This window comes from Oncorhynchus mykiss, chromosome 22 (genome assembly GCF_057628025.1).
Source record: "Oncorhynchus mykiss isolate SJ-2025 chromosome 22, ASM5762802v1, whole genome shotgun sequence".
In the NCBI taxonomy this organism is placed as follows: Eukaryota; Metazoa; Chordata; class Actinopteri; order Salmoniformes; family Salmonidae; genus Oncorhynchus; species Oncorhynchus mykiss.
This window is the reverse complement of record NC_143043.1, coordinates 45,343,573-45,370,116: the sequence shown is the minus strand read 5'-3', so window position 1 is coordinate 45,370,116 and position 26,544 is coordinate 45,343,573. Positions and strand designations below refer to the sequence as shown.

The window sequence follows — 26,544 nt, the reverse complement described above, 5'->3', positions numbered from 1 at the left end:
TTAGTTCAAAAGAATATATGTGTGAAATTATTGTTTTATTTAGAATGTATCGTTATCATGCACATGTCTAAAAACAGGGAAGGGGGGAAAAAAATCATGGTATCTATGCACTTAAATAGCGAATGGAGGACGCTATTCCCATGGTTAATTTTCATGCCAGCCATGTTGGTTATAATCCTGTTGAAAAGATAAGCAATGTGCTTCATATTAGGAAGGTTGAGACAAATAAATACAGTAGGCCCAGCCTATAGAAAGCTGATGGGATCCTCCTCTTTTTAATAGAAGCCATCACTCTGTTTTCTCACGCAATTGCATAGCCTATAGAAATGTTGTGCAACAGGAGCTCATGGGCTCTCATGAAGTGTTTGATTAGATTTTCGATGACATTTGCATTGATGTCAGAGTGATTAGAGGGACAATAGAGTGCCGAGTACCAGGTTACCAGGTTGTTAGCAAGTTTGGTAGGCTACTAATGACCATCAGCAGCATCAGAGCTTGGAGAAGCCTAATTAGCGTGACTAAACGGTCACGTGGAATTTGACTGCCGTCATGACTCATGACCGCCGGTGTGGCGGTAATACGATCACCATAACAGCCCTACTTGTACATGACTATATTGAGCTGTTATTACCTGTATTTTTTGTCCAGGCCGCCTGGTAGAATCTATTCTAAATTACTCAAATGTTAAACATATGTACAGTATATCTTCAACAGAGTTATAGGATACAGTATATCTTCCACAGTGTTACAGGATACAGTATACCATCCACAGTGTTACAGGATACAGTATATCTACCACAGTGTTAGTGGGGTTCATCCTAGTTCATATCTTGATCCTGGTTCGACAGCATCTCACTGTTACTTCCTAAGCACTGCAGGTTCTACAATGATAAAGGACACCGACACCCGTCTACCATCCATCTTATGTATGCCCACTGTAGGGGGATGGGAGTACAGGAATGGAGGGGGGAAGGGATGGATGGATGAAGACGTTCTCATTCTCAGTCAAAACCAGAGATAAATGGGGAAGTAATGGCGAAGGAAGAAAACGACATCTTTCTCCGGCTCCAAAGAGGCACTAAACTGTGAAGCTGCTGCTGGAACCGTTGCCAGGAACCCAGAGAACTGACACCGTTCACTTTTGTTTAATGCGAACAGATCTCCCCTTCCTCTCTATGCCTGATTAAACCTGTGTTAAAATAGCACTCACAAACAGCTCTTGGTCCCTGGAGAACCAGTACAGCAATTCAAGTGTACCACAGAGAGGTGAAGCTAACAAAAACTGCAAGGCAATTTGTAAACTTTAACATGTATTTCAGTTCATATTTTTTCTTCCATTTTTACTGGATGATGACAAGGGAATCAACCCTCAGTAAACCCATGTAACGCACAAATTATAATTTATACACTTTATACAATTTATGCATATATCACACCTATATACCTACATTTACCACATAAAATCTACACTATTAGAAAAAAACTTGCTAAGTAGAACCAGGGTTCTTCGGTTTTTCCCCATAGGGAACCTTTTTGGTGCTGGATAGAACCCTTTGTAGTGTGTACGGTTCTTCAAAAAACTCCCTCCCGCCCCAAAGAACTCCCTCCCTCCCACCCTCTATGAAGAACTCTGTATGAACGGTTCTACTAAAGAACCATTTTATCATCTATAGGTTCTTCCTAGAACTGTCTGTGAAGGGTTCTACCGATAACCCTTTTTGTCTTTGGAGGGTTCTTCCTAGAACCCTCTATGAACGGTTCCACCAGCATTATTATCCTTTAAATGTCATTATTTATGACAATACATGAAATACATGACATATCATAAGGCCTTATTTTGAGGGCCTCGTTATAGCCTAACACAGTGTTGTTTGGAATTTCCTGGTTTATAGGCCACATCAGGGCTCATTATCAAGTCACATGATGTTGGCTTGCAAAGTGATGTATAATTCCTGTTGGAATCCATTCAGAGTTAGGATATCCAACAGGTTGAATTGTTAATCACCTGCAACCTATATTCAGAATGACTGCCAGGGTAGGGAAGAATGGATACTGAGACTACCTCAATCATTTGTACTGGAACAAACATCTCAGTAACGGGTGCAACACATCTAATTATTAACAGATTGGATTAGTTTAGAAAACAATGTTTTTTTATCTTTGTGTATCATAAAATGTATCAACCAAGCAACGTACTGTACATACGAAAACACTGATAGTACAGCAAATCAAACCATTCTGAAAATCTCCCTGCAACAGAGCACGCTGGGAAATATTATATATTGTTCTATGTAGAACCCTTCTTGCCTTCCAAAGAATCCTTCTTGCCTTCCAAAGAATCATCAAAGAACCCTTTCTTCCAAAAATGGTTCTTAGGATGTTAAAGGTTCTTGGCAGAATCCTTTGCCTTACAAATAACTCTTGTCTTCCAAAAGGGGTTCTTCTGATGAAAACAGTTGTTGGTAGAATCCTATCCCCCCACAAAGAACCCTTTTTCTAAGAGTGTAATAGTATGGTAATGGTATGGTATGGTAATGGTATGGTATGGTAATGGTATGGTAATGGTATGGTATGCATTATGCGGTAATATGTTTTGGTTTCTGTCTGTCCACAGAGCGTGTGTGGTCCTTGGGGTGGTCTTTATCTTGTCCTCCCTGTGCATTCTGGGAAAAGCCATCCATGACCTGGCCACCAAGCTGCTTCCTGAAGTGGTGAGAGACGCACACACGCGGACATGCACGCACACACATACACAAATAGACACAAACGCTCACAAATGCTCACAGCTGCAAACACCAACACAGAAAACCCTGTAGTGAGACATCAGTGTGATGAATCAGTTATTTTAGAATCTTTCCTCAAAGTCGTCACCATGTTTTATATACCAGGAGATGTCTTTTTATAGCCCCCTTTTTCTACCTTGTGATGTCAAAGAAGTCTTCCTCTGTCCCTCTCTGATTCACCTACCCATGTGGTGAAGTGCAAGGCCTGCTGAGGTTAAGGCAAGGCAAAGGAAGCAGAGAAAGGAGTGGCTAGGTTAATCCTGGAATAGTCTCATCTCACTGCTGCCAATGCAACCTGTTCTACACTTCTGTAGATTAATGCTGCGGTAGAGACTTTAAAAAGGTTGCCTCATCAAACCAACAACGTTTCCGTTCTAGATAGATAGCTATATAAGGTATGCAACGGCAGTTATCAGCCCTTATGGCCCTTACAATTTATTCCATTATATATAATTAAGTGCACAATCTTCACATATCCAATGTGATAGTATAATTGTAGGATATTGGTTTGAAGGTGTAAATGTTTCAATGAATGCAAATGAACCTCAACCCTCACATTTTCTCTCATTTTCGCATTCTCTCTCTCACTGCCTCTACTCTCTCTCTCTCTCTCTCTCTCGCTTTTGTGCTCTATCTCTCTCTCTCTCGCTTTTGTGCTCTATCTCTCTCTCTCTCGCTTTCGCTCTCTCTCTCACGCTCACTCTCCCTTTCGTTCTCTCTATTTGCTGTCTCGGTTGGTAAATGATGGTAAATGAGTGATTTCTCTCTGATCTGGAGCCAACACCAGTAATCAGTGAAGCTGTAAAGTCTTTTAAGTCTGCTTCATGGCAACGGAGCACGAACAGCTGTTGTGCGATGTAACCACTGGTCTGAAAACGACCAATTAGCTGCTCATTGCCACGACAATCAGGAAGTAAAGTAGCTGATCCACAGCCCAGCCCAGAGTACAGGTCTTCACGGGTCCAAAAAGTTGGACCCAATATGTGTAAATATATTTAGAGACCTGTTCCGAACGGAGGGAGAGAGGTGCCACTCTAACAGGCAGGGAGGGGCCGTACTGTTATCGAGTGACATGGGGAGCAGTACACTAATAGCTGCCATAGCTATGTTTTATATCAATCAATATGATGCACATGGGGACAAAGATCGTACTTTTTGGAGAAATGTCCTCTTGTCTGATGAAACAAAAATAAAACTGTTTGGCCATAATGACAATCGTTATGTTTGGAGGAAAAAAGGGGACGCTTGCAAGCCGAAGAACACCATCCCAACCGTGGCAGCATCATGTTGTGGGGGTGATTTGCTGCAGGAGGGTCTGGTGCACTTCACAAAATAGATAGCATCATGAGGAAGCAAACATCTCAAGACATCAGTTAAAGTTAAAGCCTAGTCGCAAATGGGTCTTCCAAATGGACAATGACCCCAAACATACTTCCAAAGTTGTGACAAAATGGCTTAAGGACAACATAGTCAAGGTATTGGAGTGGCCATCACAAAGCCCTGACCTCAATGGAAAATTTGTGGGCAGAACTGAAAAAGTGTGTGCGAGCAAGGAGGCCTACAAACCTGACTCAGTTACAGGAATGGGACAAAATTCACCCAACTTATTGTGGGAAGCTTGTGGAAGGCTAACATGACCCAAGTTAAACAATATAAAGGCAATGCTACCAAATACTAATTTAATGTATGTAAACTTCTGACCCTCTGGGAATGTGATGAAAGAAATCAAATCTGGAAAGAAATTATAATATTCTGACATTTCACATTCTTAAAATAAAGTGGTGATCCTAACTGACCTAAAGACAGGGCATTTTTACTATTATTAAATGTCAGGAATAGGGAAAAACTGAGTTTAAATGTATTTGCCTCAGGTGTATGTAAACTTCCGACTTCAACTGTACACGCACTGTGATTTAAATCTAAAATCCTTGGTTGCTACATCCATTTATGCAATACCATGATATACCCATTGATCAGTGAAGAATATAACTGATAAATGCCTCATGAGGTTAGTTCTACTGTCGTACCCCATCAGAGCATGAAATGTTAGCTTGTTTTACGCCAACGTTTCTAAACAACGTAAATGTAAACAAACACTATATAGCCTCAAAAAACTTGGATAAAACTATGATTTTAATATCATGGATGGTCAGTCCTTGCATCCATAGCTCTGTCTATGAATTTGAGAGTGGTTACTGTACATTTCTCCATGCTCATCCCTCAGCTTTTTACCAAATCAGAGATGTTTGGAATTGCAGGAAATTAGCTTGAAAACTGCAACATTTGCTCTCCGATGACGAGGTGGGCCTTTAGAATGTTCCTTCCCCAGGGCCGAAGACATGCACTGCCAAAGTCAGAGTAAAACTCCTTGTATGCTATTTCTATCTCACTCAGGTTGTGAGGGGTACCCTGAAGAATTTGCTATCACAAAAGGGGTCCCCGGCCCAAAAAGTTTGAGAACCCCTGCTGTATAATTAAGCAATAAGGCCAGAGGTGGTGTGGTATATTGCCAATTTCTGGGGGGTCATGCCCGCATTCAGGGCTCAAACCACCCAGTTTATAATACATTTTAGACTCTATAGTGATTGAACAGATCAGGCTCCATCGGGCCTGTCTTCACATACTCACACACATTCTCACAATCTCCCTCCAACTCTCTGTGGCCTGGCTCTGTCTATTTCACATCATCCCTCTTCATCCTTCTCCCATTTGTCTCTGCTTCTCTGACTCTTAGCAGTGATGACTGTGAGGGAAGTGAGTTTAAAAAGAGTCGATACAATCTTTCGCCTGACAGATTTGTACTGCAGTGTCCAAATGTAACTCACCTTCCCGCAGCAATCTTTCTCTAACTCTAGTGTCATTTATACCAAACACAATCTGATCTCGAAGCGTCGAGGGTTAGGTCTACAAAATTACACGTCTGTGCTTTTCATTTCAAATCTGTAACAAAGATGTCAAACTTTTCACCTTGATGTTGTACACGACAGCGAAACACACAACGTTGTTAATATGTGTCGTTCTTCTTGGGTGAACAATATGCATCAAAATGATCCAGTCCCTCCGTAAACTCATCTTAATCCTCGTCATTTGCAAACGTGAAGGTATTGAATATATTGATCCCTGTGGTCCCGCTATAGAAGAGAGCAACGTGAAGGTATTGAATAAATTGATCCCTGTGGTCCCGCTATAGAAGAGAGCAACGTGAAGGTATTGAATAAATTGATCCCTGTGGTCCCGCTATAGAAGAGAGCAACGTGAAGGTATTGAATAAATTGATCCCTGTGGTCCCGCTACAGAAGAGAGCAACGTGAAGGTATTGAATAAATTGATCCCTGTGGTCCCGCTATAGAAGAGAGCAACGTGAAGGTATTGAATAAATTGATCCCTGTGGTCCCGCTATAGAAGAGAGCAACGTGAAGGTATTGAATAAATTGATCCCTGTGGTCCCGCTATAGAAGAGAGCAACGTGAAGGTATTGAATAAATTGATCCCTGTGGTCCCGCTATAGAAGAGAGCAACGTTCCCCCCTGGTACCATGTATTACTTTGTGGGTTACATCGAGCAAAGACGACCATCACCATCAATCATAGTTAACGAGTTTTTAACGTTATTCTACCATTGACACACATAAACCACAGATGATGTAAAAGAGTGCCGTAAACCATCACTCAGAACCACATTGATGCAGGTCCAAAGACTCATTTGGCTCATTTGGCTCTCCTTCTAAACAGTCTCAGTAGGCTCATCTATAGTTAACCTGCCTGGGCCTGTGGCCAGATCAAATCTACACCAGGGGTCCATTGTGCTGCACCCACCCACCCACACACACACACACACACACACACACACACACACACACACACACACACACACACCTGGCCCTGGGGTTGAGAGGCGAATCATCAGCCTGACCAGATTAACTGGTCCGGGTGCTAGTAAGAGACAGAGTATAGTGGATAGAGGTCAGGCCTAGTAAGAGACAGAGTATAGTGGATAGAGGTCAGATCTAGTAAGAGACAGTGGATAGAGGTCAGGTCTAGTAAGAGACAGAGTATAGTGGATAGAGGTCAGGTCTAGTAAGAGACAGAGTATAGTGGATAGAGGTCAGGTCTAGTAAGAGACAGAGTATAGTGGATAGAGGTCAGGTCTAGTAAGAGACAGAGTATAGTGGATAGAGGTCAGGTCTAGTAGGAGACAGACTATAGTGGATAGAGGTCAGATCTAGTAAGAGACAGAGTATAGTGGATAGAGGTCAGGTCTAGTAGGAGACAGAGTATAGTGGATAGAGGTCAGATCTAGTAAGAGACAGTGTATAGTGAATAGAGGTCAGGTCTAGTAAGATGGTGGTGGTGGTGGTAGCTCTGTGTGTATGTGTGGATTACCTGGATGTGATTCCTCTCACGTCCACCCCTCCCTCTCCCTCAGTGACCAGTGAGTCTGGAACCTGATTAAAAATGGAGGAGTTAGATTGGTTTCCCAGCTGCTGTGTGGAAGTGGCCCTTTAATTTGAGCCAGGGATAAATGACAGAAAGAAAGGAAAAACACCTTCTGTCTCTCTCTCTCACAACCGACTCACAGACAGAAGGTGTTTGAGTCTGAACATACAGAGGGAAGGGAGGATATCTCCATATTAGATAGAGGAACAACCAGTAATGTTGTTCAGTATTGATTCCAGACTGCAGTTTGACGCGGTAAAGGCTTCTGACGTGGGGAATAAGAGGGAACACTCAAAATGTACTAGGGTGCTTTGGGGAGGGTTGTGTGATTTTGTTATTCAATGTGTTTGTATGGGCTAATAGCAGTAAGGCCAAATAAAATGTTTCAGCAAATAATTGTGTAAATATATTTATAATTGTGTAAATATATTTATAATTTGGTAAATATATTTGTTTGATACTTCAAGGGGTCTTAAAATTTCAAATCAAATAGCAAAATAATCCTTGGCATGACATTAATACATTTCCATATAGCTTAGTAGTAACCCCCTTCCCCGGGCTAAGATGGGGCTTAGACTGTTTAGTGGCTAAAATAAGGGGTTAAATAGATCTTTTTTTACATTTCCCAGATACAGTACAGACGACTCAGAACAAACTTAATTTTAATTTTTAACTGTTGATCCATTTAGAATATGTTATTCAATGTGTTTGTATATGCTGGCTTAGACAGGTCTTAGACTCGTATGTGTTCAATGTTGCCTGTAAAACAGGCCTACCTGGTAGACTGATATATCATCATGGCAGAGTATGCAAAACATTTATATCTGGGAACCTAAATATCTGAAGTGAGCAGTACTACCTTCATATGAGTAATACAAATGCAGTTTTTTTTGAGTAAGGTATACGTAAATGTAACGCCCCCACTAAGCCACGCCTCCAATAACTTCCCAGTGTGCCTTGCCTTTTCGATTGAATTGTCGATTTACCACCAATGTATTTGACTGTATTTGTTAGTGACAGAAATGTTAATTTTCAGTCCTGTGGCCTTCACCAAGTGAGTTCCTAGGTGAATATTATCCTTATAACTGAACCATTACATATATCATAAGGCCTTATACAGTGGCCTGAAACTCCTAGTTTACAGGCCACATCAGGCCTGCAAGTAGGGTAGCAAAATTCCACAAACTTTCACAAACATTTTTCCAGTAATTTTCCAACCAGGATTTATGGAAAAACCTGGGAAATGTCCCTGAATTTTGCATCCCTAACTGTAAATCACATTATGCTGGCTTGCATAGTGATGTGTAATTCCTGTTGGAATCTAGCCAGCGTTAGGCTATCCAACAGTTGAAATGTGTATTCACCCGCAACCTGCATTCATAATGACTGCCAGGGTTAAGAACAGGGGGAGGAAACTACCTTAGCCATTTAAACCATTTCAGTAATGAGTGCAAAAATGTAGTTTATAAAATAATTATTTTTGTGTAGCAAAACATTTAATCAATGAATCACTTAATGTTCATGCAAAACACAGATATTAGAAACATGTTCAAAAAAATCTACCTGCAGAAGAGCATGCTGGGAAAAAAGTTCATTTGTTTTCATATCTTTAAAAAATGTAGTTGGTGTGACTTCCCATTCGTTTTGAGTCAGTACCACATAAACATTTTAAATAATAATGACTTTTCATTGAGTTTGAGTACAAATACTAGAAGTATTTGAGTTAAAAATGCCTTGGAGTTTACAGTGGATATACAGCATATTGTATCAACACAACATGTGTCTATACCAATCTGTTTGTCACCTTTTGTTTCACTAAGGGCTCTATTCAATCCGGATCGCGGAAGGTCAGCGTTACAGCGTGGTTGGAATTTAAATGCTATGTTCTCGTGTTAGCTGAGACTGCCTTCTCGGTAAATGGTCATATTTCGTCTCAATCGGAAATTACTTTTACATTTCTGTTCTATCACTTCAGCGACACAGATTGCATAGAGCTCTAATACTGGATAGGAGGCATCATGTGTTTGTGAAGCAGTGTTTTATCACAGTGACACCATACCAAACATAATGACCTTGTGGAGAGGAGAGGCACATACTGCAAGCCTGGCTGTGCCATATTAATATTAATGACACTGCTGAAGACTTAACAAGAGCACTCCGTACCTAACTACTCATCTCACTGTAGATGTTCTACCTTTTATCCCTTCTATTCCCTCCCTCTCCCCTCCACTCTATTTCTCTCTCTCTCTCTCTCTCTCTCTCTCTCTCTCTCTCTCTCTCTCTCCTCTCCTCTCCTCTCCTCTCCTCTCCTCTCCTCTCCTCTCTCTGTCTCTCTCTCTTTCTCTCTCTCCATTTCTCAGGATGACTTCCTCTTCAGTGTGTCTATTGTCAGTGGGATTATGTGTATTATCCTGGCTGTGTTGAAGTTCATGCTGGGGAGAGTGCTGACCAGTAGAGCCCTCATCACTGACGGTAGGCCAGGAAAGACTGACTCATATATACACGCACACACGTACCACACACAGGGACCCGCAAAGGTGCACACACAACCACACACACACACACACACACACACACACACACACACACACACACACACACACACACACACACACACACACACACTGTACCAAGGGCTTGCATAGCATGCCTACTTGAACTGGAGCCAATTAAAGCAGCGATATAAGGCCTTGTGCCAGGGAGGTGAGAAAAATGGGAGAAAGTAAAAAAAAACAAATGATGGTAATAAATAAGAGCTGAGGTGACTGGTGTACGTGGTCCAGTTGTAGACACTCCTCTCCTACAGGCTCAAAGTAGAGCCTCAGCCCCTCCCTCCATCCCTCTCTCCCTCTCCTCATACACCTGTTCCTTCACTCTCTTTGATGGTCTTTTCTCTCTCTCTGTGTCTCTGTCTCTCTCCCTTTTTCCCTCTCCCTCCCCCGTCTCTCTCCCCCAGGTTTTCACAACACACAAAGCAACAATCCAATAAGTCTGATGTTGCTGTTCTGTTCTCAGACGCTTTTCACTCATTTCCCACCAGACAGACATGGAGGCAGGCTTTTTAACTCCATGGTGTGTTATTAATGTGGTTCCTCTCTGTGGCTGTAGCGTTTAACTCCATGGTGTGTTATTAATGTGGTTCTTCTCTGTGGCTGTAGCGTTTAACTCCATGGTGTGTTATTAATGTGATTCTTCTCTGTGGCTGTAGCGTTTAACTCCATGGTGGGGGGCATCATGGGTTTCTCCATCCTAATCAGTGCTGAGGTGTTCAGACACCACCCTGACGTCTGGTACCTGGACGGATCCATCGGCGTCATCATCGGACTCGTCATCCTCGCGTATGGGGTCAAGTAAGAGAAGTGTAGCCTGCACGCACGCACGCACAGACATGCTCACTTACGTAAACAGACAGTCACATCAGAAGGTCACATGAAGACATTCACACACACACTCACATGTACATACATCAGGGTTAGGCTCAATTGTTCATTTTGGAATTGACTCCCAATCAACTCACCCACAGGATGTAGAATTTTAGTAAAATAATGAGTTTCATTGAATCTGACAGGTCACATCTCCAGATACCACAGAATATATCACTTTTCTCTGGAAACAATGTTCATGTACTCTTTTAACCTTAGTGCTTAGAATAGCCAATTATATTTCCATTTCTTTGGCTTCTTTTTGAAGGCCTCTGGGTCAACTTCAGGATTAAACTAATGCATTCTGGGAAATGTGGTATTTCCCCCCCATATTGAACATGCATGTACAGTTGAAGTTGGAAGTTTACATACAATTGTTTGGAGTCATGAAAACTTGTTTTTCAACCACTCCACAACCACTTAACAAACTATAGTTTTGGCAAGTCGGTTAGGACATCTAAGTAATTTTTCCAACAATTTTTTACAGGCAGATTATTTCACATATATTTCACTGTATCATAATTCCAGTGGGTCAGAAGTTTACATACACTAAGTTGACCTTGCTTTTAAACAGCTTGGAAAATTCCAGAAAACAAAGTCATGGCTTTAGAAGCTTCTGATAGGCTAATTTACATCATTTGAGTCAATTGGAGGTGTACCTGTGAATGTATTTCAAGGCCTACCTTCAAACTCAATGCCTCTTTGCTTGACATCATGGGAAAATCTAAAGAAATCCGCCAAGACCTCAGAAAACACATTGTAGACCTCCATAAGTCTGGTTCATCCTTGGGAGCAATTTCCAAACGCCTGAAGGTACCACGTTCATCTGTGCAAACAATAGTACACAAGTATAAACACCATGGGACCACGCAGCCGTCATACTGCTCAGGGAGGAGATGCGTTCTGTCTCCAAGAGATGAGCGTACTTTGGTGCGAAAAGTGCAAATCAATCCCAGAACAACAGCAAAGGACCTTGTGAAGATGCTTGAGGAAACAGGTACGAAAGTATCTATATCCACAGTAAAATGAGTCCTATATTGACATAACCTGAAAAGCTGCTCAGCAAGGAAGAAGCCACTGCTCCAAAACCGCCATAAAAAAGCCAGACTACGGTTTGCAACTGCACATGGGGACAAAGATTGTACTTTTTGGAGAAATGTCCTCTGGTCTGATGAAACAAAAATAGAACTGTTTGACCATAATGACCATCATTATGTTTGGAGGAAAAAGGGGGAGTCTTGCAAGCTGAAGAACACCATCCCAACTGTGAAGCACGGTGCACTTCACTGGTGCACTTCACAAAATAAATGGCATCATGAGAAGGGAAATTATGTGATTATATTGAAGCAACATCTCAAGACATCAGTCAGGAAGTTAAAGCTTGGTCGCAAATGGGTCTTCCAAATGGGCAATGACCCCAAGCATACTTCCAAAGTTGTGGCAAATAGCTTAAGGACATCTAAGTCAAGGTATTAGAGTGGCCATCACAAAGCCCTGACATCAATCCCATAGAAAATGTTTTGGCAGAACTGAAAAAGCATGTGCGAGTAAGGAGGCCTACAAACCTGACTCAGTTGCACCAGCTCTGTCAGGAGGAATGGGTCAAAATTCACCCAATTTATTGTGTGAAGCTTGTGGAAGGCTACCAGAAACGTTTGACCCAAGTTAAACAATTCAAAGGCAATGCTACCAAATATGAATTCAGTGTATGTAAACTTCTGACCCTCTGGGAATGTGATGAAAGAAATAAAAGCTGAAATAAATCATTCTCTCTACTATTATTCTGATATTTCACATTCTTAAAATAAAGTGGTGATTCTAAATGACCTCAAGACAGGGAATTTTTACTAGGATTAAATGTCAGGAATAGTGAACAACTGAGTTTAAATATATTTGGTTAAGGTGTATGTAAACTTCCGACTTCAGCTGTACATAACGACATGTTGGATGTTTTATTTACAAGATGTATATTTGTACAGACTATACCTAATATCGAATGGAAGAAGCATTGGAATTTCACTGAATTCAATTAAATTTCCTTTCATTCAAATTCGAATTGAAATTCTGTATCCTGTTTATTGCTTCAAATTCAAGAATTGAATTTGAATTCATGAGTGATTCTCAATTCAATTCGGAATTGAGCCCAACCCTGACAGACACACATGCTACACACCCATTAGCCATAAATAGGACCACATTGTGTATACTGACACACATTCCCCCATGGCAAAAATAAAGTGACTATCTTATCTTACAGTTAGAGAGGACCACAATGGAAATAAGTCTCAGATTTTATTTAAGCAGTATATGGCCAATATACCACGGCTAAGGACTGTTTTTTACGTACGACGCAACGCGGAGTGCCTGGACACAGCCCTTAGCCGTGGTATATTGGCCATATACCACAAACCCCTGAGGTGCCTTATTGCTATTATAAACTGGTTACCAATGTAATTACAGCAGTAAAAATAAATGTTTTGTCATACCTGTGGTACATGGTCTGATATATCACGGCTGTCAGCCAATCAGCATTCAGGGCTCGAACAACCCAGTGTATAATGTTTGTTAACCTCCATGACTACTCATGTGAATGTGTGTCTTTTTGAAGTTTTATGTGTGCTTGTTTTTAAAATGGTCGATTTAACAATTGTAGTTGTTTTATACACAGTCAAACATTTAATGTGTTTTAACACATCTCATATACTCTTGTATCACATGACATGTCTCTCTTCTCCCCTCCCTCCAGACTGCTGCTGGACATGGTACCCAGGGTGAGACAGACCAGGAACTACGAACGCTTTGAGTGAGCCAGTCACCAGATTAGTGCGATGCTCCGAGGACCAGGGTTATACCTGCCACAGCACCTCTCTCTCTATATCTCTCTCTCTCTCTCTCTCTCTCTCTCTCTCTCTATCTCTCTCTCTCTCTCCCTCTCTCTATCTCTCCCTCTCTCTATATCTCTCTCTATCTCTCCCTCTCCCTCTCTCTATCCCTCTCTCTCTCTCTATCTCTCTCTCTATCTCTCTCTCTCTCACGCACACGCGCGCGCACGCACACACACACACACACACACACACACACACACACACACACACACACACACACACACACACACACATATATATATATATACACACACACACACACACACACACACACACACACACACACACACACACACACACACACACACACACACACACACACACAGGCCTTAGCCTGGAGAGACTCGGAGGGAAAAACAATGAAAGACATTAAGATGTTGTCATTCTGAATGCCAACCCCTCAATCAAGCTTTCCCATCCAGCCACCCCCGCCCCCCTCCCCTCCAACCATTTCTCCTTACCTCCTGACACATTCTGTCCATCGTTACTATTATCCAGAAAAGAAGGAGGGAATGAAAGGGGTGGGAAAATGACTAGGAAGAGGTTGGCATTAACGGCTGGTACCAGAGAGAGGAGCTTTCCTTTGGCATGTCTATTTGAACCCCTTGCCATTGTTGCTAAGCGACCTGGAAGCCCTGGCATTTTGAAAGGCACAAGATCATAATTTTCATATTGATCCAAACCTCCTGGGATCCTTAGTCAAATGCTCCCTTTTCCTTGCCAACACTGATTAGTAATACCTGTTGTAGATCATCCATCTCATCTTCTGTGATGTTTTAAAATCCCTACGTATTGTTAGAATTTATAATGGGTCTGGTTGACTCACTGCAGGTTCAGAGTGCGTTTTGGAGTGGAATCCTGCCACTACTTTCTGCCCTGTCTGTCTCTGCTCTCTGAGATTAGAAGCTGTTAACTATAGTATACTGAACAAGAATATAAACGCAACATGCCAAAATGTCAAAGGTTTTACTGAGTTACAGTTCATATAAGAAAATCAGTCAATTTAAATTAATGAATTAGACCCAAATTTATGGATTTTACATGACTGGGAATTCAGATATACATCTGTTGGTCACAGATACCCCAACAACAATGAGGATCTCGTCACTTTATCTCTGTGCATTCAAATTGCCATCGATAAAATGCAATTGTGTTAGTTGTCAGTAGCTTATACCATAACCCCACCGCCACCATGGGGCACTCAACTGTTCACACCGTTGACATCGGCAAACCGCTCGCCCACACAACGCCATACACATGGTCTGCTGTTGTGAGGCCAGTTGGAGGTACTGCCAAATTCTCTAAAACAAAAACAGCTCTGGTAAACATTCCTGCGGTCAGCATGCCAATTACACGCTCCCGCAAAATGAGACATCTGTGACATTGTGTTGTGTGACAAAACTGCACATTTTAGAGTGGCCTTTTATTGTCCCCAGCACCTGTGTACCTGTGTAATGATCACGCTCTTTAATCAGCTTCTTGATATGCTACACCTGTGAGGTGGATGGATTATCTTGGCAAAGGAAAAATGCTCACTAACAGGGATGTAAACAAATGTGTGCACAAAATATGAGAGAAATAAGCTTTTTGTGCATATGGAACATTTCTGGGATCATTTATTTCAGCTCATGAAACATGGGACCATCACTTCACATGTTGCTTTTATATTTTAGTTCAGTATATATAAAGAGAGCTATACAGTGTACGGTAGGTAGGTCTGTGAGCAGCTCACACAGCTGGAGTCATATACTGTAAATGAATGTGCCCTCTGCAGTGCTTCTCCTGGCTTCTCCTGGCTTCTCTACTGACACAGCCCAGGTGCCAGTAGAGGACACAGTGATGCATGGTGGTAGAGGACTATGGCCAGTCACTCCACGGTAGTCCTCCACTCTCTGGCTTCAGAGAGAAACAAAAAAAAGAGAGAAAGGGAGGCCCAAACAGCAGGGCCAGGCCAGTATCTGGAGGGGTGTGGCTGCCCATTGGTAAGATATAGAGTACTGTACATGCACAGAACAGACCAGAGCAGACCAAACCAGACCAGAGCAGAGCTGAGCAGATTAGACCAAACCAGACCAAAACAGACCAGAGCAGACCAGACTAGACTAGACCAGACCAGACCGTCAAGCAAGGCAGAGAGTAGTTCACAGTCAACATTGACTTCAGGGTTGAGTGCGAAAAGCAAACTGTTAGCATAAGTGAAAATATGGCATTACAGTGTCCCACTGAAAAGCTGAGAACAAAGAACACAAGTCTATCAATCACTAGAAGTACAGAAACACCGTTCTACTTGACAAAGCACAAGTAGAAGCCTATCCAGATGGGAGCACACAGGGAACCAGACTAGAGACAGTTACAGTAGCTACAGTAATACCTCTTCCTCCAGATATGCATGCTGTACCACACTGTTTTGTTCTAGATAACAGTGTTAAATCCTGTCATAATAATGACTGTATCCCTCCACAACCTTGTCTGGGATAACCGTGTCTATATAACTGATAGTCATATGTTTCAGTGCCATACATGCTCAGATTCCTAAACGAAGACAACATTATTAGCCAGCTTGTTTACATGGCACTTATGTTTACAATGATATATACTGTATCTATGTCGGTAGAGCGTGAGAGAAAGACTGACGTCAAGGTTAGAGACGAGAAAGTAACTGGTTCAGGTAAAGTAGTATAGGTATGTATGTACAGAGCACTATATTGCAAAATTGTATTCATGACTTTTTAAACTAAATTATAATTCTTAACATGCGGTAGCCAATAGATGTGATAATGTGCCATGTTTCACAATTGCAATAGTTATATGAGGATACATTCGAGTTACATGTTAAAAAATAAATGTACATGTCCCAACTTAATCTGCCTGTCCTGACAGTATGGACAGTAACCAACATGGAGAGTCAATATTATGTGCTGCCATCGGTCACTATGTACATCAGTGATCTGCTTCACAGCATATTGGATCACATCAACAGCAGTGTTCTTTCTCTTACTGTTTTCCTCCGCTTACCCCTCATAGTAGTGATGCGTTTCCTGTATACCGTACGCACATGACTGTAAATACAAAACATTAAATGTGTTTAATACACTGTTTAGATAGAGGCTTCTAGATGTAGCCAGCCAATAGGAATAGCTCAAACGGATGAATGTTATTTTCTAAACAATAGATTATTCACGTTATATTTAAGTCGTAGTATAAGTCTTTACACTGCCAGTTCAGCTCAGCTTTGAGTTGATACACTGTAAACGTGTAAGTGAGAGCTTTCTTTACCCCCACAAAGTCTTCGAAAAATAAAAAGCACAGAGTTTAGATCATAAATTCCATCCAAAGAAGCACAGAAATAGGAAGTTAAAGAAATGTTATACTTCTTAGAGTATCATTCCTGGTCTTACATTGTTAAAGGATGTATGTGCTCACTGCTTAGAAGGCCAGGATACAGTAACATTCACAATAACACGGACAAACTTCCTCATCAGCTGAATTTAGAGGCTGTTAAAAAAGATTGTAATTTTCCATGGAATTTGTATGTATGCTCTCATGCCTGTGTATTAATCCCAGTGTCATACAACTGAGTTGTGCATACTGTACATTGTAAGTGAGTATACTGTAGATGCTGTAGATTGACTGACATAATAGGAGCAACATCTATTTTGTAATTACTTCACTGTATGGATGTGTTTTCTCAAATGTCGCCAGATGACGTCTCGTGAAGTTGAATTCGTGCTAAGAATCTGTTCCCGATTCAATTCCCGATTCAAAGCTGTCAAATTATTTCTAGATATGTGTTTAATGGTGTAATTGGCGGCAATGTGCTATTAATTAATTGGCTCATTCGTTTTACTTCACAAGCACTGGCAATCAGACAAAGACAGACACAGGGATACATGGAAACACACTGGTAATCAGACAAAGACAGACACAGGGATACATGGAAACACACTGGTAATCAGACAAAGACAGACACAGGGATACATGGAAACACACTGGTAATGTAAGGAAGCAGACACAAGCACAATCTCATAGACAAAACGTGTAACCATAGCGATGTCTTCTACTGATCATTCGATGAAGTTATGTTATAGCAACACTAGCCCTTTCCACTGTTTACCTTTGCATAGGCTGACACAAACCCCAGCGTTCTACAGTATATACTTTTTTGCTTTTTCTAAAACGCACACATACACATTCACACTCGTCTAGGCACATCATCTTCATGTAAATTACACCTGTGAACAGTTTAAGAGTAGAATCATGTGTCTGATTGTAAATATTTCAATGGTATGACAGATTATGTAAACACTACTGTATGTATATTTATGTAGAACACATATCTGACTATGTGGTACCTCTTCCTCACAGAGGAAAAGTTTTATTGGACAATAAAGTTTTATCCTGCTCATTCATTGAAAATGTAATTCCTTTTTCCCCACCTTTGCATAATTATAATTGTAATTAAATAATACAATAATAAATATGAAATGATACAAACAAACTAGGCAAATAATTAAATAATATCAAAAATATATGGAAATGTTAGAAAAAGTTTCTAGTGTTATAAAAAGCTAACGCTTATTTGCATTTTGGGACACCGAAAATGAAACGCGGCGTTTGTTTTACAGCATTGCGTTTAAGAGGCAGTTGCAGTGCGTTCATATGTTGGATTTATCGAACGTATGCGTCAAACTGTATGCGTGGGCGGCTTGACAGAAATGGGAGCAGAAGGTGAACGTTGAACTTTTGTTGCATACACATCCAGATGATGCTGCGTAATATTTTGCGGAAATTTACTCTCGGTGTGTTCGAAGCTTAAAGCATTACCTGGAGTCTAATAATATACAAATTCATCTCCCCAAGGACCAGTGAAGAGTCTGAGGTAGGACAGCTAATGAGTTCATGATTCACTTCAGATGATTCTGTGCCGTCTGTAATTCCATTGTCAACCACACAGGGGGCAGCAGAGACAAGCTGATCAAATTTGCACTCTTCGAGTCTACCAAGAGGATTTTTTTGTCTGGGTTTTGTAGATTAATTTTTTATTTTATTTTGGCCTGGCAACAGTCAAGTCCATCAAAGTAACACATGCCAATCTGAATTTAAGTATCTTACAAAATACCTCCCTTCAGTCCCTCTTATGTTCTGCCTTCCTAAGGTTCACAAATCACTAGAGAAGTCACTTGGAGACCTATTGTAGCATGTGATGGGAGTTTAACCGAACCTATTCCCCATTGTGTTGGCAATTGCGTCCTATAGTGACGCAATTGCCCTCATACTTGACAGACACTGGCGATTTCATTAAACAACTATCTTAACTTGAAATTGGTGATAACTATTTGGATATCTCTCTCATCACCCTACATGTTGTTTCTTGAAATACTGCACTAATGTACCACATGACAAAGGACAGGAGCCTTTGAAGTTATATTTGGAACAGAGAGGGGGCACAAAGTCCTCTACACGTTGTTTTGTTGCACCTGGCGACCTTCCTTAAGTACAATAACTATTTTCTTCTAGACTGTTTCTATTTACAAAATCAGGGAGCGGCTCTGGGCTCCATTTTCTCTGCTGACTATGCATGACCATGTGTGTGTTATGTGGAAGACATGATCATTCAATAGCCCTTTCTCCCAACATATACACTTATGTGAAAATTATATACTGCTGATGGGTTTCTCGTTTGGAAGGGTCCCTCAATGTGTTTGGTGGATTTTCTCGCTTAATGATATTATTGTCTATCACGTTCACAGCCGAGATTAGTCATAGAGCGATGTCCTTCCTCGATACCCTTGTGCACCTCGACTCAGGGCCTTTTGTCCACCACTTTGTATACAAAGCATCCAGACAATAACGGTATCCTACATGCTCTAGTGCGCATCCCACATTTGTGAAGAAGGGATTCACCGTTCACACAATTTCTGAGACTGAAAAGCATTTGTACTGGTAAAACAGGCTATGGAAATGTATAGTCTGTTTGAGGATTCTCTCAGTAGAGGATCTACCATTGATGAGACCTCAACCAGAAGGGATAAAAGTTAAATGAACCACTGAAATGTGCTCATGGCCGATCCTGCTTGCCAAAATATTTTCATTTGACCCTCCTCTCTTTTCACAGGGCCAGGAATGTCAGGGACTTCATTGTTCGGGCTGACACTCATGTCCCGCCCAAAAATAGATGATGGAAATAGATGATGGAAGACTGGAACGAGGTGACTGGCCAAAGCTGTAGGGATTCCTGTAAAAAAAAATTGAACGTATTTCGCATGCTCTGCCACTGGCAAACAAGACACTATGAAACAGTTCCTCACATGAAGCTCTTCTAGCATCATATACCTGATCTCTTGTCCATGCAATAACATGTATTATAGAACACAAGAGTGTTGTAAAAGAGAAATTACCCATAATCCCATATTGCTTATCATTTCTCAGAGGCCGGTCACCCCGTCTCCTTCATGTCCTTCTGTGCTATACAGCAGATGAAACATTCACGTAGGGGTGGTCATCTTCAACGTAGTCTTCTCCAGACAAAATGCAGGTGGATGTTCTCTTTAAAAACTCTCCACCCATCAGGCATGAATTAAGAATATTGCCTGTTATTGGTGTTCGATAGCCCCATCTAGTGGTATCTCTAGCTCCCTACTATTTTTTATAAGATTTTTATTGCAACAGTAATAACAATATTACACATCAATACAGTGACATTCCTGTGAATACAATGATAAAAATAACATCAGGCGAACCCACCCCCCCAAAATAATAGAACACCAGGCGAACCCCCCCCCCCCGCCCAATAATAGAACACCAGGTGAACCCCCCCCCCCAAAAAAAATAATAGAACACCAGGCGAACCCCCCCCCCTCAAATAATAGAACACCAGGCGAGCCCCACCCCCCCCCCAAAAAATAATAGAACACCAGGCGACCCCTCCCAAATAATAGAACACCAGTCGAACCCCCCCAAAAAAATAATTGAACACCAGGCGAGCCCCCCCACCCCCCCAAAATAATAGAACACCAGGCGAGCCCCACCACCCCCCCCCCCCCCAAATAATAGAACATCAGGCGAGCCCCCCCACCCCCCCCCCCAAAATAATAGAACAAATCAAATCAAATCAAATTAAATTTATTTATATAGCCCTTCGTACATCAGCTGATATCTCAAAGTGCTGTACAGAAACCCAGCCTAAAACCCCAAACAGCAAGCAATGCAGGTGTAGAAGCACGGTGGCTAGGAAAAACTCCCTAGAAAGGCCAAAACCTAGGAAGAAACCTAGAGAGGAACCAGGCTATGTGGGGTGGCCAGTCCTCTTCTGGCTGTGCCGGGTGGAGATTATAACAAAACATGGTCAAGATGTTCAAATGTTCATAAATGACCAACATGGTCGAATAATAATAAGGCAGAATAGTTGAAACTGGAGCAGCAGCACAGTCAGGTGGACTGGGGACAGCAAGGAGTCATCATGTCAGGTATTCCTGGGGCATGGTCCTAGGGCTCAGGTCCTCCGAGAGAGAGAAAGAAAGAGAGAATTAGAGAGAGCATATGTGGGATAGCCAGTCCTCTTCTGGCTGTGCCGGGTGGAGATTATAACAGAACATGGCCAAGATGTTCAAATGTTCATAAATGACCAGCATGGTCGAATAATAATAAGGCAGAACAGTTGAAACTGGAGCAGCAGCACAGCCAGGTGGACTGGGGACAGCAAGGAGTCATCATGTCAGGTAGTCCTGGGGTATGGTCCTAGGGCTCAGGTCCTCCGAGAGAGAGAAAGAGAGGAGAATTAGAGAACGCACACTTAGATTCACACAGGACACCAAATAGGACAGGAGAAGTACTCCAGATATAACAAACTGACCCCAGCCCCCCGACACATAAACTACTGCAGCATAAATACTGGAGGCTGAGAGAGGAGGGCTCAGGAGACACTGTGGCCCACTCCGAGGACACCCCCGGACAGGGCCAAACAGGAAGGATATAACCCCACCCACTTTGCCAAAGCACAGCCCCACACCACTAGAGGGATATCTTCAACCACCAACTTACCATCCTGAGACAAGGCTGAGTATAGCCCACAAAGACCTCCGCCACGGCACAACCCAAGGGGGGGGGGGGCGCCAACCCACCAGAACACCAGGCGACCCCTCCCAAATAATAGAACACCAGGCGAACCCCCCCAAAAAAAATAATAGGACACCAGGCGAACCCCCCCCCCCCCCCCAAAAAAAATAAAATAATGGAACACCAGGCGAACCCCCCCTCCACCCCAAAAATAATAGAACTGCAGGTGAACCCCCCCCCCCCCCCCAAAAAAAAAATAGAATCATTCATATGTGACAAGGCAATGAGACATTAACAGGCATTCAGAGACATGACTTCTACATTTTTAAAGTTTCTTAAATTTGAGGGGATTTATGAAATTGTAACACTTCAAGGAAAAAACAATACAAAATAAGGAATTACTCCACCCCATTTACATATGTGAATATAAAATTTGGCCAAGAGAATAATAATGTTAATAAAATAGTTATGATCTGAAATGACAAGTAAAGGCTTTAAGTCATTTCCTCCCGACTCCTACACTCCTGTGTTATTTATTCTGTCTAAGGACATGTTCACATGGTGTATGTAAAGGCAATCATTAATTATAATCTAGATCATTCTACTGTACTAGGTAATGATTCATATCCTTGAAATAGAAGCCAGAAGTGTCCCGGACGATTTCCACTGATGAAGGCCTGAGGCCGTTAGTGTTTTGTTTTCACCTTTTTATTTATTAACTTTCGGCACTGTGATTTTTTTGGGGCACCATGATATTTTAATAAACGTCTTCATTTTGCATTCAAGCCTCAGTTTTTGATGATGATTATTTTTCGACAGTGTCCAGGTCTGCATCTCTCCCAGTATTCTTATTTTGACTCCTATGCGCCTGGAACAGACACTAGTGGCCTCATCATTTATGAACCGGGAAGGGGACATAGAGCTATGGTTAGAGGTTAAAGCCTCGTGTCCTCCAGATGAGTTAACTCTTTGCGTTCTGACATAATTCATTCACTGTCAATGGACAAGTTAGCAACACTGCGTCGGGTATGCCACACTAGGCTGCGGTGCGTTCTGTGTTCAACTACTGCGGTGGTACAGACGGAAGTTCATCAGTCTAGCCAGTTAGCTAGCAATCTATCTACAAAGCTAAACACTTTGCTAGATAGATTAACTAAGAAACTGCCAGCACCTAACTTCCACTTTCAGCTGACCAGGTAATCCAATCCTATTGGCAGTGTGTTTCTATGCCGCATTTTTTAGCATGGCGGTCCTGGTAGCAATCGGTGCTTTAGTCAAATACCACATGGGACCCAGAGACATCGAACATAACCATCTCTATGCTGCAAACCTTTCTGCAGCCTAGTGAAGCACGTGTGCATCAGGTATGGAAAATGCGAGCTAGTCATCTGCAAAAAACGACGTAAGGCAAACCTCTAGTGCATTTGGTGGACGTACAGCATTATTTTTACGCCCAGTTTACACATTGCGTTTTGCGCAAAATGGTACGCAGCATCATCTGGATATGTATGCAACAAAAGTTCAACATTCATCTTCTGCTTCCATTTCTGTCAAACCTTCTAGGCATACAGTTTGATGCCTAGGTTTGATAGATCCAACGTATGTACCACACAGAACGCACTGCCTCTGCAACTGCAATGCTGCAAAGCAAACGCAGCGTTCCATTGGAAATTGATGTACTTCTGATGTACCAGAAAGCCATCTCACTGTCGGTGTGCTCGCGGCGTTAGAGTTATAAAAATATGTTTGCTGTTTCCAACTTCAAAACACTAGGTGACAGCATAGGCCAGCACACAGTTTGCGCGAAGCAGGACGGTAACGTCATAAGCAACACAGCTCATTATACTCATGTAATACAGTTGTACGTAAAATATATATTTTTATGCTTTGTTTAAAGTTTCCACTAGAGGACAGTGTTCATGAATTAATTATAGGAGAGACAAGACCAAGATGAGACTCTGGACAAGGCGGATACGGTATATTTGAGGCCTTTTAATCTAGCATAGTGATATCTGGCAAACGTGCAGCACGGCCCTTATCGTCCAACCCTCCAAAGAGACGTGAAAATTACTCATATGTGCATGTTTCAAACTCCACCAGAGGATCCTCCTGTTGTATGAGGGGGAACATCAGTGCAGGGTCATTATTTGGTGCAATAGCAGAAGTAATGACTCGAGAAAGCAGGGAGCGGGCACATGGGATGCAACAACAGCCACAGAGGGTTAGTATTGCAACAAACACAGAGATAGAGACCAGAATAGAAGAGACCAGGACCTTATATTTACCAAATGCATCCATCCAGGAGTCCCACGTGCTGGTATCAACCCCAGAGTGGGATTTCATTTTACCATTCAGGGTACGTAGTCCTTCTAACGCAACAGTGAGACTGCCATCAGAGGCTGTATTATTGGGGATAAATGTGCAACATTGCTCCCCAAACATAAAACATATACCACCCTTCTCAGCCAGCAACATGTCAACGGCAATGCGATTTTGAAAAGCCATAAGGGAGGTAGCCGCCAGTTGACCATGTACGGCCTCAAAACCTTGTTGAGTCCAGTTCCCTAATTTTTGGACATTGAAATGTATATAGTTAATGCGGTCAACATTTTTATTCACAGTGCACCACCAGCAGAGAGATGATTCAAAACCTGCGGCGACCTGGTCCACCAGCTTGTACTCATCAGGGACCCCCCTAGGAACACCTATAGCATCAATATATGTGGGATCCCCAACAGTCAGGGCTGCTTCCCGCTTGGTTCTGGTAGGCAGAAACTGTGGGTCCACAGCCTGTATCCGGGTCACCAAATCACCCACACCTATAGGGTAAACAGAGATAGGCAGTAGAAGTGTTACAAGCGCACAAGTACCCGTAGCCTTATTGGGAGGTCTGTCAAAAAGCCGAGGTCCCCCACACCACCACCAGATGTCAGCCCTGATCACTGGCTTAAAAACACCAACTACTACGATAGTATTTGTACACCAACCAACAGGGAGCAAACCTAACTGTAGTATACCCCCTGTCATGTTAATACAGGAGAATTCGGCTCTGGCAACATCAGAGGAAAATACTGGTGCCCTGTCCGTAGCGGAGACAACAGGGTAAACTGCATCCCACAAGAAACAATTACCAGTCGGATTGTCTTGGTCCATAAGGGGCATTAAACATCCGATCTCGACAGTAGCCGGGACAATGCGGAGCAATGGTCGGGCACCCATGCAAACTACACAACTAGTGGGGGTTGTATTGGCTGCTTGTTCGGTCAATAATAGCCAATTGTTAGACAAACCTGAGATACCTGTAGCAACCCGAATGTTCTCATCCGGGGTAGGGGTGGTGACCACTAAAACAGCAGAACCCCACCCATCCCTGTGCTGGGGCAGGGTATGTGGCTTTGCCATATCGTCACGCACCGTCACAGAAGTAGGCTGTGGTTCTGGCGTAACACAGATATATAGTGTGAAATGGACTTCAGCCCTGTCGGTATCTACATATGGGGCCAACGTAAAAACCTGACACCCCATAGTGGTCCCAGGTCGTACAATCAGCTTTAGTTGAAAACCAGTGCGTGAAAATGTAAGCCGTTTGCGCCAGGCAAGAACAACCCGTCCCTCGGAATAGCTGGACCAGTCATGCCCCGTTTCTGCCACCAAGTTTTTCCAAGACCACTCACCATATCCCCCTTTGGTTATATACCAGTTAAAACTGGAATAGGTCCAGGCAGGTAGCCCCAAACTATTTTGCGCATGACCCAAAAGGCCCCAAGGCAGGTAAACGGTGGTGGTGGCATTGAAAGGCAAACACAAGGTGGTGCTCTTCAACTCCTGGGGGGTGCACTTAGTGACTCCCACCTCACGCCTAGAAACGGTATGGTCTTGTGGTAGATAAGAGGGAAAAGAGAGAGAGTTAGTTTCACCTGGCAGAGTAGAATTCAGTGTGTGAGTCTGTAGTGGGTGCATCTGTAGTGGGTGCATCTGTTGGTTTATAAGCCATGTGAGTGTACATACAGTGACTCCTCCCATGAGAAGAAAAATAACAAACAGGGGTCCGGAGATCCCCAACCGTTCCCAAGGAGTACGGTGTGACTTAGTCAGTGAATATGGGGTTGAACCTCCCATTTTCCCTGACTAAGGAGGTGCAAGATTTGGGGCCGAATGTAGACCACTTAGGTCGGTTCTGACTTCCGTCAGTGTGCGGGAAGGGGTTGGAGCTGGTGTACAATGTGTGAGGTGGTGCCAAGGTGCGCCCAATTTACCTTTGACCTGGACTGAGTGTGAAGTAACCTCCTTCACTTCGTACAGACCAGTCCACCTGGGTTCCAGCCACTTTCTCTTGTGGACCTTTCCCCTTACCCAGTCTCCAAGTTTTACCTTCAGTGGTGGCGTGTCCCCCGGCAGCTCCCCCTCCGGTACCTTGTGAACCTGGGTAGAGAGTGCTGCAGAGAGAACCGTCAGTTTTTTCACATAATTAGACATTACAATTTATTGCACATCAAGGGCGGGCATATGACCTCCCTCCCTTGGTGGGCCAGGCATGACTCTACCAGTCATTATCTCATGAGGAGAGAGATGGGTGCCTGATCCTGGTGAGGCTCTCATGGCCATCAACGCCAGGGGCAGGGCTTCGACCCATTTCAACTTCGACCCGGCACATACGTTTGACTTGCGCGTTCCATGAGATCTTGGGATTGTGGCCTATAACTGACTTCGCATCCTCCCCCGCCGCTGGAATTGCCTCTACCCATTTGGAAAACCTATCCACCATCACTAATAGGTATTGTTTCCCATTAACCACCTTATCCGCCCCCATGTCTGTGTATTCTATGCTAATAACCTGAAATCATGCATTAGGTAATGGGTATGAGCCCATTGGTGTTCGATATGGTTTCTTTGGGTTGTGTCTGTCACAAACATTGCATTCGTCACAAAATAAATCATAAAATAAATAAGTCAGTCATATTTT

At 42.6% G+C, this 26,544-nt stretch overlaps 1 protein-coding gene and 1 long non-coding RNA gene across 3 annotated transcripts in view; one reads left to right on the top strand and one right to left on the bottom strand.

The window, feature by feature from the left end:
* Positions 1-13,758, top strand: part of LOC110501866 (transmembrane protein 163a) — an 86,425-nt gene extending 72,667 nt beyond the window's left edge. The window contains exons 5-8 of one of the 2 annotated variants that reach the window (XM_036959305.2): positions 2,615-2,711; positions 9,580-9,691; positions 10,428-10,569; positions 13,388-13,758. In XM_036959305.2, coding sequence (XP_036815200.1) covers positions 2,615-2,711; positions 9,580-9,691; positions 10,428-10,569; positions 13,388-13,448 — 412 coding nt within the window. In that variant the 3' untranslated portion in view covers positions 13,449-13,758. The remainder of the gene's footprint in view (positions 1-2,614; positions 2,712-9,579; positions 9,692-10,427; positions 10,570-13,387) is intronic. The other variant, XM_036959304.2, reaches the window with a different exon arrangement.
* Positions 13,759-21,205: 7,447 nt separating this feature from the next.
* The window catches only part of LOC149972869 (uncharacterized), a 75,759-nt gene continuing 70,420 nt past the window's right edge, over positions 21,206-26,544 (bottom strand). Inside the window, exon 3 of the long non-coding RNA XR_016490658.1 lies at positions 21,206-21,277. This is a non-coding gene — a long non-coding RNA (uncharacterized LOC149972869). The remainder of the gene's footprint in view (positions 21,278-26,544) is intronic.